Source organism: Hydra vulgaris, chromosome 13 (genome assembly GCF_038396675.1).
Source record: "Hydra vulgaris chromosome 13, alternate assembly HydraT2T_AEP".
Lineage (NCBI taxonomy): Eukaryota > Metazoa > Cnidaria > Hydrozoa > Anthoathecata > Hydridae > Hydra > Hydra vulgaris.
Window position 1 is genome coordinate 61,054,849 of NC_088932.1, and position 13,572 is coordinate 61,068,420.

Sequence of the window (13,572 nt, forward strand, 5' to 3'; positions counted from 1 at the left end):
CCAATAATAAGATGTTGTAATATCAAAGATGTCGAATAATAAGATGCTGTAATATCTTTCTATTTTTCAAGTATTATTCGTTATACTTAAGAAAAAACAATATTTTTCAAAAACGATATTTGTTTTTTGGGGCTATTAGTTTATTTGCTACAATCTATATTTAAATTTAGCTTAAAATTAATTAAATTTAAGGTTCTTCAACTACAATTTTATACTAAATAAATTTTTTGTTATGACGTTTATATCACTAATGATTATTTACAATTAAGCTAAATGTTCAATGACTTTAATCTATCTGTATCATCATTTACAATATGATCAAATACCTATTTCTCTTTATTATAACAATAATAAGGTGCAATATTAGTTCCATCATTACTTCTATCATTTGCAGTATCTTTTATTTCCTTACAACGTTTATAACTTTGACCTCTTAAATTTATCGATAAGTGTTTGGTTTTTAAGGCTTTAGCTTCTCCTTTAGTGATACTACCTTGTAGTACTTGATTTAATAGATTATATTTTTCTTCAAACGATGATTTGTAGATGTAATCATACAGCTTTTGGCAAAACTCTCCTTTTTCTTCTACTAATTTGCTTATTAAAGCTTCTTTCTCTGCTGTAAAAGCAATTTTGCTAAGTTGAAGCTCATTTCCTTTAGTGATAATCGCAAGATCATATAGTTGCAGTAATGAAGAAGTTGATAAAGTTTGTGTTAAGTCACGATATGCCATAGTTGATCTAAGTTTACTCTAAATATCACGTCTTTCTATTAAATGAATAGGCATTAGTAATGGCACTAAAACCAGTATATGCGGCCATGCAAATATCGTATACTAGACTAAGATATGGTATTGCTGTATATGCTAGGTAGCTAGGTAATGCCATATAACCAATTATAGTTGCAATAGCATTTAATGCTTGTCCATATTCTTCATGGTAATTTAGGTTCATATAATAATCTTGCTGTATCAACAGTAGTATCAGGATTCTTAAATCCTATTGTCGTTTTGTGGATTACAGTTCGGATATTAGCTAATAACTTAAGTAAAAGATTTTGATACATGTGATCTTCATCCCCTACTTACTCTTGAAATGCATTTGTTGTACGAAAACCTTCATCATTACCACGTTTATCCGGGTGCACTGCATTTTTTTATTTTTCTAAAATCTTTTTCACTCCACTGGATTGGATGTTTCTGTAATAATGATTGAATATCAGAAGTTGTAAATAACTGTGTATAAGGTTTATTACTTACTGCTTTAATAACTGATAACTCATCATTATATACATAATTAATCAACTTAGACTTGATATAAACATTCTGCATAATCACATCGATTATAGCGTTACCCATATTCATCAAACCATTGTTTAATGTGCTTCTTACTGGGCCTATAACTCTATGAATAACCGTAAAGAAACCTGATCCTTGACTTTGAAATTGTTGCTCAGGTGAATTATATCCACTACTACCTAATCCTACTAATGCAGTAGAGCTTACTACACCAAAATTACCAGATTGTATTGATAAAATAGCAACAGTATTTTGCGCAATTAATGCTACTTTCGCTTGACTAGAGCTAACTTCCTTATATGCTACTAGCAAAACTGAATCTTCAAACATAGTAATTGTGTGTTATGCACTTAAATGCATATCCTGTAATTTTAAAATTTTCTCAGACTTTCAGCGCACTTTCAATCAGATCTACTAATGTATTATCTAATAATAGTGAATGTATGTATACTGCCGCCTCCTGTGCAGCTCTTGTACTAGTTAAATATTATACAAAATTCTCTATCAGCTCAGGTCCGCAATCATTATAACGTTGCTGATCTACTGATTTTGTACTAAATAATATTATTTTTGTGGGTTATGTATTTGTAACTATTTGAATATACTTTCTTTTAATACAATTGATGCCTTCTGAATCTCTGGATCTAAATAACCTACTATTATTACTTCATCTTTGAAATAAGAGATAACTCCTACCCAATGCATTACATCCTCTTCTTGTTGAAAAGAAATCAGTAATGACATTGTCATTAACTCATGTTGTTCACTCTCATGTGCAAATAAACTTATTACTTTATACACAGAACTTTTCTGACTGCTATTTTTGATATTATGACTCGGGAAGAGTTTAACTCCTGATTTCTTTGTATTACTTAAGCCTGCTATTCTTATTCCCAAAAGCATATTCATTGCACTTACATGATATAATTAAAAACGCATCTCCATATATGCTCAGCCTTACTAATGTGCCCGCATTTTCTTTTTTTAAATAGAGCTGCTCTGAAAACTTTACATCGCTACTTATACCCTTTCAGGTCATTTCTAACAGCGTTACTGTTTGTTTTATCTCTAAATCATCCTGAATATTGGAATCGCCGTCTCGCTCAGGTAATACTATTTTGCCTTGTGCATCAGTTTTTATTAATTCGCTATATTCATCAAGTTTAAAGATAAATTTCTTGAGTATATTGTGGTCTAGTCTAAACTTCCTTAACATAGCAAGAAAATGCTTTATTGGATCTACTCTACCTAACAGTAATTTTTAAAGTTCTAACCCTACTGACTCTAAGAGACTTTGCAATTCAATTTTTTGTTCTTGAGTTAATGTGTTTATTGTTTGCAGTATCTGTATTCTTTTTTTTATCTTCCAATATCACTCCTCTTGCACGGAATCATTCTTGTGCATTGCTCTTACACTCTGCTGCACTAAGTTCATCAAGGTGAACGATTTTTTCATGATTGAAAGGTTTTCGCTGTATTGACAATACTAAATTCCTCAGCTCTTAATGTTTGATCTTTCAAATTTCTTTAACTCCAGATATTTTTATGAGTGTTAATTGGTCGAGTTGAAAGTGGTAGATTAATAATTAAACGTGCAGCATATCCCACGCAATATACGTCATCACGCTGGATAATAGGAGTTGTAGCCATTTTTGCTGTTATAATTTTTGTTAGGAATTGTGCTTTTAACAAACTCCTTAGATTATTTGTTTTTACTTTGTAACGATCTACTCTAGATTCATATACTTTCAAATATAATGTACCATATACATAGCCTCTGATTCGTAATGTTACCAAATGCATTCGACTAGGAATAATAACTGGTATCAATAATTGTTAACCAGGTTGTATACTTGCAACTTCTAATACCAAATCATCAGCTTCTGATTGTTTAATATCTCTTTCTAGTATTGTTTGCTTTGGAGAAAGTATCTTATTAAATTGATTGACTCGACCATCTTTATCTATAACCCTCCTCTCTGTAATAAAGCTTCTATAAAAACCATTACATAAGTCTCAGCATACGATCTTCTGACTGCTTGCGCTTGACTAACTTTTATAACAGAAGATGTGGTAGACCTTAATTCAGATTTCGAATTTATTGAACCTTATATTTACTGCGCTGGCTTTTTACCTTTTATTGGAATTGAAGAATTCAAAAACGCATCTAATGTTAGTGGATTATAAGTATTTGATGAGATTGTAGTCCAACCAACAAAAAAACAACTGTGTCATAACGTCTCTTGTATTGCCATCACTATCACTTTGATTATTAGAAGTTTTTAGATGTGCCCAATCACTATAACAATAAGTGTTAATCTTTATATTCGTTAAAATTTCCAAAACCGTTGAAAACTCTTGTTTAAGCTTTATGTTATATTTAAGACTTAATTAATTTTCCAATGGCAATTTTAAGTAGAAGAAAGCCCTTATTGCTAATATGACAATAGGATGTTCATCACTTGCATCAATTGGTGCCAGATGTTCTATTTTAAGATTTTTCATTGTAATCAAGATGTAGTTGATAGATTTTTCTTTTTGTAATGGGAATTTTATTTAATTTATCTTTTATATTCTCTTCTAATAAAGAATTAGTACTTTCAAATCCAACCAGACGACTCAATGCCCGATCGATAAAAGTAGGATCTTTCTTAATGTCTGATGTTGTCTTACTCAATATTTCTAAGTTTATAGGTTGGCGAGTTTTTATTAAAATCATCATCATATTTAAAATACCTTGATTTTTAGGCTCTAGCTTTAATTGATCGAACAAGATATCAATTACATTATGATTTTGTTTAGGCTCAGCACCATCTCAAAATTTGCTATTAAAGAGATTAATGTCAGCTTTCTATTGACAAGTATTCTTACTATTTCATTTTGATTATGCTAAGCAGCAACAATTAGAGGAGACTTTTTATTTTTGTTATTTTGGTCATTGATGTTAGTCTTACCTTCTGTTAGAATAATCTGCACTGCATCACTATCTCCCTTTTTTGCATCAAAATGTAGTTCTGTATATTCTGGAATTTTCAATATACTACTATACCCCACAAATTATCCTTCCAGGTAATACTCTGATATCTCAAGGTTAGTTCTGAATTGTTCAAACAATCTATTACGTATTTCTCACGAAACAGTGATAACTCCTTTATATCTAGCAGCTGATAGACGTTTCTTGCTCAAAACACATAATTTATACAGTATACGTTGAATAATATTCGGACGATACCTTAACAATAATTCAATGATACTTGAGTTGTATTGTATCGAAACTAATGAGGACTCATTAGCAGAACGGTATACATAAAATTTTTATCATCAATTTTGTTTACTAGAGTTGAGATTATTCTTTGATCGCTCGGTTTAGAATAGCCTATATATTTGAACTTAGTACATGAAGTTCAGGATCAATGTAATGTAGATCTTAAAGCATCTATTATATTGATTTTACCAAGTTTAAGCCAGACCTTGTAAAGCCTGTGCAGCAAAATGTTTTACATAAGAATCATTGGCTTCAAGAGCAATGCTTAAAGTATTTTTCACTTAAAGTATTTTTCACAATTCCAACGCCGTTTAAAGCCTGTGCACAAACACTTCCTATACACCCATTCTTGTTACTTAGGCCTTGCATTAAAGTTGAAACGACTGGTGTATATATTTTTTTAAATTATCTGCTGCTGCACCATTTATATTATGGTTACCTTTTCGAATAGATACAGTTGAATATAAAGTAAAAAAAACATCTTCTCTTATATCTTTTAACCCTACTACAGCTAAGGTAGCCTAGTTTTTTACATCATACTTATCATTTTTGTGTGCATTTTTTAGAAAAGCAAAGATCTTTTCATCATTATGATCTATATCTCCTAAAACGGATTAACGAGAGCCAAGAGCAATATGTACTTCTTTGACTTCTTCTATTTTTACACATAAATATTGAAAAACTTTATCGTGATATTTCTTCTCTAAAGCTACAAAAGATTTTATAGCATTTTCAATGACAATTTTATACCTTCTCTGCTTAGTCCGACGAAGCCCATAAAATGTACTTTAGCTACCTTCTGCAGTAAGGAATCTAAATTTACAGCATTCTTTACAATATCAATGAGATTTTGTATAATCTTTTTGCTATTTTCGTCTTCGTTTCTGCTTAAATTACCTAACAAATGAGTAGCAACAACTCTAACCTTTGAAACCGGATTTTTGAGATTATTAACTAAAGCATCAATTAACTCTTCATTAACTCTATTTATTCCCCTTAATTCATTTTTTTAAGTGTGCCATTTCATAAACAACTCTATGTCTTGCTTTAATTACTTTACAATTACCACTGTAATTCTTACAACATCTTTAGCACTTTAATAACTTTAATTTTACTTATTTATTTTAGTTGATGCAAAGCTTTTATAGCCGTAGTTCTTATAATCCCTTTCTCTGTTTCATCTTATACTCTTTCTAAGATATTTTGTATAAGTTCCTGTTCCTTACATCCTATAATACCTGAAACATGTAATATGAATAATTTCGTTTCTGGATCTCTAATATTGTCTAGTAAGTCTTTTGCCAAATTTTGTTCTTTTCTGAGCATCTTACGAACATTAGGAGCAGATTCTAAACATTCAGTAATATCTATTGATAATGTCCAGCTCTTCATATCATATAAAAATTTCCTGTGCACTGGTGCATATACTAGGTCTAACTTATCAAATGTACATTCATTTGAACATCTAACAAATAGGTTTGTATGCCTTAATCTTATTAAGTCTCTCTGTAATTCCTCTATATAATGCCAAAATTGTACTAGAGAAATATACTTTTTTTTCTCTGTCTTAACTATTCTAGACAACGTTCCTGCTACGTACTGCCACATTATTTTATATTGAATATAATATTTATGTTCTTTGATTTTTTAATCCAGAAATTTTCTTTCTTCGTCAATTTATTGAAAAAAGATTCATCTCTAACAACTTTTTCCCTGCCATAGTATAGAGCGTAGTGATTATGGGATTGGAATAGTTTATCGTACTATTAGAAAACTAATCGAAAGCAAATCATATTAACTTAAGATAAATTGGTGTACAGATCCATTTTTCTTATTGCTTTGTTTGATTGTAAAAAATCTAGTATTTTTTCTTTTTGTGACTGATAGTACTGCTCTATGATTTCCTCAAATTCATCATTTTGAATAAAAGTCGTTTCCTCAAAACACTTAAACAATATATGATCATTTGCTATTTTCTTCACAATCGTACATGACATAACCATCTTGGTTTTTAGTTGTTTTGAAATTTCTTTTAACACTGGAAAAGAAGCTATTTTATATATAGTCTTACTTGCTACTGAAGCTACTCTATCGAACTCTTAAAGCTATCTTTTTTATTGTGTTCTTAGTATAAGTCATGACAATATTTATTAAAAACGCTTTTTACTTGAATTTTTTTCTGCTTCTTCCCTTACATCCTTTTAGGATAATAATATAATCAGATTAAACTGGACCTGCCATAATTCTATTTGACTCCATTTAATTAAAGATATTGACAAAATGCACTTTTACCTGTTCCAGCTCCTACGAATAGAGAAACTGTTTTAATCTCTTTTTCGTCTATTTTATCGAATAAATTCTCTAAAATCAATTTTAAATCTTCAGCTTCTTCTGGTGCTATTTTATGTAGCTATCGCTTCTTATGCAAATTTAGCTTTATTTTTTGCTCTTTCTATTCGTAATGCCTAAGTTTTATTTTTTAATTTTGACTTTATTTTTCTATGCTATCTAAATTACTATTTTTATTATTATCTCTCCGACACAAAATCAAGTATACTAATTCTAATGGTATAAAGCAAAAGAAATTGTTCAAAAATCATTATCCAATAAATATAAAAGCAGAGTGTTAATTTGCAAATTAATTGTCGTGTATTTTTGTTAATTATTCATCGCTATTAATTATCTATTACCAAAACATCTTCATCGTTACTAAATATATTATAATTTTAGTTGCTTAATTGCAACTCACTGATTAGGTTGAGGTCCTATGTATTTGCTCCTTTTCATAATCACTTACTAACTTAAAAAAATCTTTTCCTCCTCTCACCCTCACTCCCATACTATGTCCACTCAAAATACAATTCTCTGATCCTGCTTGGAGCACAAAAGAAGGCCATTTTTCTTCAATATTTATATATTCTTTTTCTCTAATAAAACTGTCAGTGTATATAGAATCTATAACTTTGCTTAAAGCAACCTGTCTTTGCTGCAATATATTATTTGATTCCTCTTGCTCTTGTAATTTCTTTATCATGTTTATTATTGCTTTTTCAATTGGGTTCGTATCTTTGAGCAATTTACTTAGTATATTTTTTATATCTGTGATTACTGTTATATCTATATCATTATTTTTACATTTACCATAATCCACCTCTACAGTAGTAAAACTGTTCCATAATGCCTTATAAATATAGTTTTTCAGTTTATTAGAATTTGCATTGTTATCTATTGTAATTATGCCTAGTAAGTAAGGTTTTATTAGTGGAACACCATCTTTATTTTTTATTACCCAAGGCTCTCCAAGCTGTTTTGAATCAAGTCTATTGTCTATACGAAGTAATACCTTGTCTTTCTCTATTTTCTTGAAATTTATGTATAATATATGTCCTTCCGAAATAGCAAATTTATCCGAAGACCGTTCAGCATATTCATACGAAAAAGAGCAAGAATATTCATTTGATATCTTTAACTCCTTTATCTGGAATAATATATTATCTGCATGTGAAGAAGTTAGAGCTATTTTAATGATGCTTTCTAAATTTAAAATTGATACCTCTGAAAGTTTATCAACCATTAGTAAATCTTTTTGAAAATCTGAAAAATCTGAAGAAGATGATGTTGCTAAATCAGAAGTGTTTAGATGTTCCCAATGCTCACTATAACAATAAGCGTTTATCTTTATATTCGTTAAAATTTCCAAAACCGTTAAAAACTCTTGTTCAAGCATCCTGGTATATTCAGGACTTAATTTATTTTCCAATAGCTTTTTTAAGTAAAAGGAAGCTCTTATTGCCAACACGATAATAGGATCATCACCTCTTGCTTCAATTTTCTTCTGATTCTCTTTTTTCATTGATACAATGTTATCAATATAAAATTTATAAATTTGTTTTCTTGTAATTTGCCTTTTATCAAGATCATCGCCTACATTCTCTTCCAATAACGAATCTATACTTTCAAATCCAACCAGGCGACTCAATGCCCGATCGAAAAAAGTAGGATCTTTCTTAATGTCTAATATTGTTTTACTCAATATTTCTAAGTTTATTGGTTGGCGAGCTTTTATTAAATCCATCATCATTTTTAAAATACCTTTTAAATATGATAATGATTTTAATAAAATTTCAGGATTTTTTTTACCAACCGTTATTTGATCAAACAAGATATCAATTACATTATAATTTTGTTTAGGTACAGCATGTTCTCTAGGTTGGTTGTTAAAGAGATTAATGTCAGCTTTGTTCTTGACTAGTATTCTTGCTGTTTCATATTTATTTTGCTGAACAGCAACCATTAAAGGAGCGTTTCCATTTGTGTTGTTTTGGTCATTGATATAAATTTTACCTTCTGTTAAAATAGTCTGCACTGCTTCACTATCTCCATTTTCTGCAGCAATATGTAGTTTAGTATATTCTGGAATTTTCAATATACTACTATACCCCAGAGGATATTTTTTCAGGTAAAACTCTGATATCTCAAGGTTAATTTTAAATTGCTTTAACAATTTATTACGTTCCTCAAGCTTAACAGTGATAACTCCTTCGCATCTAGCAGCTGAAAGACTTTCCTCGCTTAAAACACATAATTTATACAGGTAACGCTGAATTTTATTCGGACATATATCTAACAATGTTGTAATGTTACTTGAGTTGCTTTGTATCAAAACTACTAAAGACTCAACTGCAGAACGGTGTACATAATAATTATCATTACCAATTTTCGTTATTAGAGCTTTGATTAGAGCTTCGATTGTTTCTTCATCCTTTGTTTTAGAACAAGCTAAAGACTGTATGGCTGAACTTTGTACATTAGATTCATCATCTTGTAATGCATTTTTTAAAGCATATAATATTTTATTATCACAATCTTCCACACCTTGTAAAGCTTGTGCAGCAAAACTTCTCACATAAGAATTTTTGTTTTCTTTAAGAGCAGAAATTAAAGCATTTGTCACTTCCTCATTTTTAACGCCGGTTAAAGCCTTTGCACAAGCACTTCCTATATTCCCATTCTCGTTACTTAGACCGTCTTTTAAAGTGGAAATAACATAAGGAAACTGTTTTTTTAATTTACCTAATAATTGTGCTGCTTCACTCTTTATATAAGGGTTACCCTTTGTACTAGAAACAGTATCAGTTAAAGTTTTAATGACATCTTCATCTATATCTTTTAACCCTACTAAAGCTATGGCAGCAGACTTTTTTACATCATATCTGTCTTTCTCATGTACCTTTTTTAGAATAGCGATGATTTTTTCATCATTACAACCTATTGCTCCTAAAACTCTTAAAGCTGAACTTTTAGTAGTATATTGTTTGCTACTAATATTCTGAATTCTGAATTCTGCTATTTTATTATATAAATATTTAATTACTTTATCGTGATATTTCTTTCCTAAAGCAACAAAAGATTTTATAGCATATTCTCTTCGAAGGTTTATAATTTTATCGTCGCGTTGATAAAGGCCAAGATAATTGTATAAACTTTCTTTGATTTCATCAGTAACATCCTTATTTAAAGTTATTAAAGATAATACCGCTTCATATATTACCTGCCCTTGTTCTTCAACATCATTTACTCTTTCTAACAAAGGCGATATTAAATCGTTACTGCTTAGTCCAATGATGCCTATAGTTTGTACTACAGCTACTTTCTGCAAGGAACCGGATTTTTCAGCATTCTTTAAAATATCAATGAGATTTTTTTTTATCTTTTCGCCATTTTTGTCTTCATTTCTGCCTAATTTACCTAACAATTGGGTAGCAACAACTCTAATCTTTGAAACCGAATTTTTAAGATTATTAACTAAAGCATCAATTAACTCATCATTAACTCTATTAATGCTTATTAATTCACGTGCAGCAGAGTTTTTTAAGTATTCAATCTCGTTAACTCCCTTTTGTTCTATAGTTTCTTTACCATTACCAGTATTTTCTCTTACTATATCTTGTAGTACTTTATAAACTTTTTCATCACTTATTTGTTTTAGTTGATATAAAGCTTTTATGGCCGTAGTTCTTATGATCCCTTCCTCTGTTTTGTCTTTTACTCTTTCTAAGACAGCTTCTATAAGCTCCTGTTCTTCCCCTCCAATAATACCTGAGATATGTATTGTGAATAGTTTCTTTTCTGGATCTTTAAAATTGTCTAGCAATTTTTTTGCAAAATTTTGTTCTTTTCTTAGCACCTCACAAACATAAGGAGCAGATTCTAAACATTCAGTAATATCTATTGATAATGCCCAGCTTTTTATATCTTCTAGCAATTTACTATACACTGGTGCATAAACTTGGTTTAATTTATCAAATGTACATTCATTTAAACATCTTATAACTAGGCTTGCATGCCTAAATCCTATTAAGTCTCTCGGTAAGATCTCTATATAATGCCAAAATTGTACTAGAGAAGTATACTGTTTTTCCTCTGTCTCACCTCTTTTATACAACGTTCCTGCTACGTACTGCCACATTATTTCATATTGAGTATTATATTTAAGTTCTTTGATTAGTTCTCTAATATTGTCGGTGGTTATATTTTGAGCAATATACTGTGCTGCAAAGTAATATTGAAATGTAGGATGTGCAAAATCTATCTCTCCTCTTCCATTCTTTTTCATTATGCCATCAATCTCAGTAATTATTTTTTCACCAAAATCTTCACTGTTTTTTTTTTTGAATCCACTTTCATCTAAAACTTTTTTGAAAGCAATATCTTCAAGACTATTTTGTAGAGATTTGCACTCTTCATGTGAATCTATTGAGGAATATTTAGACTCAAATAATTTTTTCACAGCCACTCTATACAGCATAGTGATTGTGGGACTGGAAAAATTTATCTCACTATCAGAAAACTCATCAAAAGCAAAGCATATCAACTTAAGATACATTGGTGTACGGGCCATTTCTTCTATTGCTTTATTTGATTTTAAAAAATTAAGTACTTTGTCTATTTTTGACTGATAGTACTGCTCTATGATATCCTTAATTTTATCATTTTCAATACAAGTTGTTTCAGTGAAACACTCAAACATTATACGATCACTTTTCGATATATTTTCAATTGGACATGACATAATTATTTTGGTTTTAGGGTGTTTTAAAATTTCTTTAAACACTGGATGAGATACTATTTTATCTATAGTCTTACATGCTACTAAAGCTAGCACATTCTTTGCCTGCAAATCATATGTTTTCTTGATGTATTGCTCAATACTATCTTTTTCCGTAAAACCAACACTCTCTAATTCCCGATCAAAACTTATACTTTGTAATGATAACCTTAATCTAGATGTAACTATTAAAAATATATTAGTAGATAGGGAATCTAAGAGTGTTTTCTGATTATTACTATTAAGTAAATCATAATCTTCTATAACAAGAAGTATTTTTGAAGATCTAAACAACTCATTTATCAAACTCTTAATGTCATCTTTACCATCGTGTTCTAATTTGAAGTCATGACAATATTTATTAAAAAAGTATTCTTCGAATTTTAATTTACCTTCCACTACATCCTTTGAAGATAATAATATAACCAGATCAAACTGCGCCTGCCATAATTCTTTTTTACTCCATCTAACTGATAGATATTGACATAATGCACTTTTACCTGTTCCAGCCCCACCGTAGAGAGAAATTAACTTAATTTCTTTGTCGTCTATTTTATCAAATAAATTCTCTAATATTAATTCCATATCTTCAGCTTTTTCTGATGTATCTTGGTCTTTATCATAAATGTTTTCTCTAGTCCTTAGATTGACATAACTATCTTGTACAGAGTATTTATCTAATTCATGAGGCAAAAAACCATTAAAATAACCGTTTTCTTGATAGTATTTGTTCAGACATATTTTTAATTGTTCAAATGCAGTGGGATTAGAATCTTGAACTTCATTCTCAAAACCTTCTAACTTTATGTTACTTTCTGTAGCTAACGGTTCTTTTGCTAATTTCATTATCCAAATGATTAAATAAGCAAAGTGTGAATTTGCGAACTAATGTCGTGTGTTTCCGTTAATTGTTTATTGCTGTTATGTACCTATTACCAAATCTTCTCTAGCAGCATTTACTAAATCAGTATTAATAGATGTCGTGTTGTTAATTTTCATCAGTCTTTCTAATTGATGAAATAAACGTGTTATTACTCTAATATTGCCTTTTATGATTCGAGCAATACTACTAAGCGTTTCATAATCAGTAAAAAAATAAATGCTTATTTTAGTTGCTTATTATTTCTATAAAGTTATTTCTTCTCTAGATAATGGCTTCAACTCGTGTAAATAACAACTCAAGAATGCAATTGAGGAAACCTTGAAAATCTTCTTTCAATGCCAGACATGAACTTCAGTGAAAGAGCTGGTGTTAGATGATATACAATATTTTCCGCAATAAAGACTCTCAGCTACAGGAATTCCCAACCTTCATAAAAAAAGAAGGAATTTCAGAAAAAAGTTTTTATAAAGCCATTCAAGCACAAAATAATTTGCATTACTTATTACAATAATGCGTTTATTTATATAGTATTTTTGCTTTAATATAGATTGCAAATCATTACACAACTAACCATTATGTCCTACTAAAACTAATAAAGGGCAATATTTGCTATCATATTCATAAAATTTTTTCCAAACATTATTAAGAATTACATTATCTTTGCGTGGATCAATTATACTTACTGTTAGAATAAAATCTCTGTTAATAAATAATGGTTTTTCATTAAATTCAGTTTTTTTAGTTGTTGTGTTAAATAAATCACAACCTATGTTTATTACCTTTAAGTTTGGTAGTGGCCCATTGGTAGCTTTCGCGTAATCTATTAGATCTTTGTTTGAACTTTAAGATATGCATATAACATTATTTGCGCACCATATTAACTCATTAAAGTACTTAGAGATTTGAATATAATGGAACTGATAAGTCTAGTGCGCAAAACTGAGGAAATTTGTACGGTATTACGTCGAAACAAAATAAAAAAGTTTTTATACCTACGTCCCTTATCACTTTCTATAAT

General features: G+C 29.7%; 1 protein-coding gene across 1 annotated transcript in view; it reads right to left on the reverse strand.

Moving 5' to 3' along the window:
• Nucleotides 1-276: 276 nt before the first annotated feature.
• The window catches only part of LOC136089301 (uncharacterized), a 54,851-nt gene continuing 41,555 nt past the window's right edge, over nt 277-13,572 (reverse strand). The window contains exon 4 of the mRNA XM_065815241.1: nt 277-12,980. Coding sequence (XP_065671313.1) covers nt 7,316-12,517 — 5,202 coding nt within the window. The 5' untranslated portion in view covers nt 12,518-12,980 and the 3' untranslated portion in view covers nt 277-7,315. The remainder of the gene's footprint in view (nt 12,981-13,572) is intronic.